General features: G+C 36.8%; 1 protein-coding gene across 3 annotated transcripts in view; it reads right to left on the bottom strand.

Annotated features, from left to right (window-relative positions):
• The window catches only part of LOC106462658 (phosphatidylinositol-binding clathrin assembly protein LAP-like), a 66,993-nt gene that overhangs the window by 11,134 nt on the left and 50,692 nt on the right, over positions 1-5,167 (bottom strand). For all 3 annotated transcript variants that reach the window (XM_022390238.1, XM_022390241.1, XM_022390244.1), the window contains exon 14: positions 3,927-4,025. In XM_022390238.1, coding sequence (XP_022245946.1) covers positions 3,927-4,025 — 99 coding nt within the window. The remainder of the gene's footprint in view (positions 1-3,926; positions 4,026-5,167) is intronic.

Here is a 5,167-nt window from a genome sequence, read left to right as displayed (position 1 = left end):
ACTATATATATATATAGTTCTCTCCTTCTTGTCAGAAGTCCACTTAGGCCTACTCAATTACTTTAGAATTTCAGTTGACAAGCCAAACTATCTTCTCTATTACTATCTCACTAATATTCTGTATGTGATTCATTTACAATTTTGGCACGAGTTACCATAATTGTTTGGTCTTCTTTCTTCTAAGTATCTTCAGTTCCTTTTGTCAAAATGCACTCAGGCTGATTCAAATACTTTAGAACCATGCTTTGATGAATAATTCTTATTATTATCTCCTGTTAGTCTTACTCTAACATATTAAATGTTAGGCCTATCACTTCTACGGTAGTTAACTTCATGCCAAACTTTTCCTTGCCCTGTAACTTTACTCTTTCTTTTGCTATTATGTGTCTGCTTCTTCCTGCTCATCTCACGCTATTTATATCTTTATCACCTAATCGTCTGTCCACCTTCTATATTCTAGACATCAATGTATTGCAAGCGATGTTCAATAGTCTCAACATCAATGAATTATTAACAAAACCTCCTACAATCATCTGCTTTTAACATTAAAAAAAACAAAAAATTAACAATAATAAAATATTCACTCACAAAAACAATAATGTCTAAACTAAACAGTCTTTTATATCATGACAGTCGCAATATGAAAATACCACTCATCACGTGCACTAAATAGGTAAAGTTGCATACGTGATTTAAAAAAGTTTTTTTTTACACAAACAATAGTGACATATTTATGTGAGCAACTAACAATGCACCCTAATCAAAATTGATGTGCATTTTTGTGTACAAGCACACATCTGAAATCTGAAGGATTGCACCCCAGCAGCTAAGAACTGGGAAGCAGAAAGGACTCCCATACTCTACTAAAAGAAAGGGGGAAAAATGTGTTGAAAAGTCCAGAGAACCATAGCACCGGAGAGAGCGCTAGGTGACCTCAATACCCTATTTTGAAAAACAGAGCTACCATGTTAACGGAGTCACATAACCAACATCTGGCAGCATCTGGAATTATACATCAGCTCTGTGGTAGGAAGACTCTCAACACCACTGCTTTACCTGTGTAAGTCCATGAGTGTATGGTCTGGGAAGAACATATTTATGAAGCAATAGACCACTAGATATAACTACAACTGATCCTATGGAACACCCTATCTCTAGGGTGTGTGTAATATAATCATGTGACATTTTATTGTGTTCCATGTAATCTTTGTGATATCGATGCATAGATGACAATTTGGCAGAGTCAATCAACCAACACCTGGTGGCTCTAGAATTGTACATCAGGTCAGTGGTAGGAAGAGCCTAAACGTGATAGACATCTAGTATGGTCACATGACATATAGTGCAGATTTTAAGACTAAGTATATCTGATCAGTCAACACTCACCATAGCGGGATCCAAAACATATGTAGCAAAATGCCCCTGTAAAGAAAAATAAAAACAAACAGAGTAGTCCACATACCCACCCTGATGATGTCCACCCAGGGAAGAGGGTAAAGGGCAGCCAGTGACAAGGTAAGGTGACAGATCTGATGGGAAAAAAACATGAAAAAGTAGGATTCCAATGAAGAAACAAACAGACTTGGAAAACACAGAAGGTCACGGTGCATGTCATATATCATCTAAGGGCCCTAATCGGGCAAAAAATTAGGTCAGGATCAGAATGGTCCTAAAGGTTGGAGATGGAGGTAAGGGAATGAGGAGTGAAATCAGGATTACTATCCAAAGCAGCTGAAGTCTTGGGCATAAAGGAACAGTCAGGAACTATGGTACAACATAGCAAATCCTGATCACAAGCACTTTGGAAAGACGGTGACCACATGCCAACAATATGAGGAACAGGGAGGACAAAGACAAGTAATATAATGAACATGATGACAAAGGTTCCAATCATGGAGAGAATTAAGGTGGGGAGAAGGAGCAATGGAAATTGAGTGAAATAACATAGACAGTACATGAGATTGGAACACAGAAGCAAATTTGGTAAACTGAAAAGTGAAAGACAAAACTACCCTATAACCCACAACAAAGGAAAATGATAGGTCCCAGTCATAAAGCAAAGTGAAAAAGGGTGGCAATGAAGGAATGGTAGAAAGAATAGGATGATAACCTAGGCATATAGACCAACAGTGTTAAGTATATCACATATGCCGGTAAACTGTCAGAGAGGAATGATAAGAAACCAAGGAAGCTAAACACCTGAAACGTCTGACTTTAAGGTGAGGGACTGGACAAATGCCACATGTGAAGGAGTGTGTGTATGGATGGATGATGCACATCACAGTGTGGCTGACAAAAGCAGAGTAAAGTAAAGACCTGTCCAATCCTGACTGAGAACATCCACTGCTCCCACCAATGGATGAGGAACAGGAGACCAAAAACAGGGAAGGTGTGTATTGAGATGAGAGGCAAAAGTGTCCAACTCAGAGACACTCCAAAGCACAAACAACTCCTGAAAAATGAGAGGATTCAAAGACTACCCCATCAGTAGAATTCTGTCAGGACAAGATAACTGATCCATGACCAGATTCAGGGCACCCCTAATAAAACATACCAACAAAGTGATATGATGGTAGTAGGCCCAATATAGAAGATCCAAAATTTGAAAATAAAAATCTCATGCTTGGTGATGTAGGACACTACCATAGACTTGTCAAAGTGGATCATCACCAACTATTCCCAAAGAGCCAGTAGGAAGGTAAGTACTACCCAACAAACAAAGTTCCAAGAGATTGATATGGAGAATGGATTAAGTTCCCTACCCCAAAACCTCCTGAATGTCAAGAAATCCTTCCCAAACAGAAAGAGAAGCATGCATAAAAAAAGTGACAATTCAGACAAGAAGGAGAAAGAGAACATGCCATTGTAATATTGGTCTGATATGACCACCAGTCAAACTCAGACTGGAAGTGAGGGAAAAGGCTAAAAGGAGCATCCTAGGAAACCCAAACAATGCACAACTGATCAATCAAAAGCCACTAAATATGATGTATGTAGGCATGACCAAGAGAAATGAAGGCTTTGAGAGAAGCCCATGTCCCCTAAAAAGATAGAATCTCATGTGCAGAAAGAAGGAAAGTGAGAATAGGAGACACTGCATAGAAGACATTCCATAGCTCTCAAATGAAGGGGAAAAGGCTGATCCCAACAGATAAATTGAGAAACATGCCAAGAAGAAACAGAAATTGAGTAAGTGTGAGGAATGACTTCCCCACCTTGATAAGCCAACCCATCCAGTCATCTTCCCAAAGAAGAAACTGAGTACATAGGGCAGAGTTGGCCTGTGAGAAAGCTAGAAGTAGCTAGTCATCCAGGTAATGGTGTAAATAAAGGCCCCGGGAATGAAACAGTCAATCAAAGGTCCAGACCACTCGGCAGAACACTTAGGGAGTCAAGGCAAGTCCGAACAGAAAAGCCTGAAACTGAAGCACCCACCTACGACGAACAAAATGAAGAAGACATCTGGGAGAAGGTAGTATGTATATATGCATCCAACACAGAACTAATTTATTCATAAACCAGGAGTGAAAACCCAAAGAAGAGTTAAGTACGACTCCGAGGTGAACTTGAGAATGATGAGGAAGGGGTTCAGAGATGATAAATCAAAAACTGGGCACCAATCTACCATCTTTTTGGTAACAACAAAGGGAGTTATGTAGATGGGCTGAATCAACAGATAATACATATTGAAAATCATTTTAAAATCTATCCAACTAGTATCACTTTACTAGTTTGTGTATTTTTACTGCGGCATTTTTATTTGTTTTGGATACTTCTTATGGCAATTCTACAAATAGCTAACAATCCCTACTTTCTGTTAAAATTTCAAATTTTTTTTATAAAAATATTATTTCAAATGTTACTGATAATACTATACAAGGCATATCTAAGTTGATACAAGTAAAAAAGAAAAGCTATTAAATTACCAGAAGAGGCAACTGAGGTGTTTCCAAATGCTGCAGCAAAAGAAGCTTCCGGAATGAAATTAGCAGGGGATGTTGATGTAGTGTATGCAACACCTGTAACTGTAAAGAGGTTATGGTTTAAACAACCTTCAATAAAAAAAAAAGCCTTATCTCAACTGAAGATATAACGTATATTACTAAGTAAATATCTATTTTTTTATTTCTGTTGAGAAGAAAGATTACCTAATTATCTTTCTTTATCAAAATTAATGTAACAATAACCAGATTTCCTTAGTTTTGCAACAAATTTATGAACAATAATTCAGTTAACTATAATAATATAAATATTTTCAGTATATAATGTATGAGTTTTTTTGATTAAACATAAATGTGGTAGTATTGCTTTAGAAACATGAATATGCTACAAATAAGCTAAAATATTTTTTTTCTTATTAATATTACAAATAAAACACCTGCTGAAATGTAAATAGACTTTTCAAAAGATGCTTAGAGTACTATACCAATACCTATTAATGCTGTAAGACCATGGTAGGTGCATAAAAAACAAACACATCTGTAGAAGTCTTCTGTTCCACATGACCAAAGATAATTACCAAGCCAAATGGTCCTTGAATTGTAATACAGACATTAGAATATTAAAATTTTCCTCAAATAAAAATGTATTTCAGATAAGTATTTACCTCTTTGAAGAACAAAGAGCTATTACCTCATGCCACTGCTAAGAAGATTTTTACACATTCCAAAAGCCTTAGATGAAACTCCCACCTCTACATGTATTAAAATGGACTTAATCAGTCTATGATGTAATCACCATAAGACTATAGCCTTCCACAAGTAGGAGATGATACATCATCCATGCATAGCAAACCTCACAAGCATTAAGTCTTACAACAAAGAACTTTCTTGACAAGACAAAACAAACACATCGGACGTGTGGAGGAAGGGTGGTTGGTTCTGAAGGGGAGAGTGCCAAACTGAAATACAATGTCAGGTAAGAGGAAATGTGTAGATAAAAAATTAAAATGATGAGCTCCCACCTGAAATTAGTGTCAGATAAGGAAACCCATGGAGTACATCACCCATTTTTAGAAGGAAACCTAGTGAAGTGTCACTCAGATATTGTGAGAGAAAAGTATTTCCTGACATCATCAATCACAAAGTCCGTTCTGTCATCTCCAGTGTTTAGACATTGATATATATATATATATATATATATATATATATATATATATATACACTAC

This window comes from Limulus polyphemus, unplaced genomic scaffold, assembly GCF_000517525.1.
Source record: "Limulus polyphemus unplaced genomic scaffold, Limulus_polyphemus-2.1.2 Scaffold47, whole genome shotgun sequence".
Lineage (NCBI taxonomy): Eukaryota > Metazoa > Arthropoda > Merostomata > Xiphosura > Limulidae > Limulus > Limulus polyphemus.
This window is presented reverse-complemented; position numbering and strand designations above follow the sequence as displayed.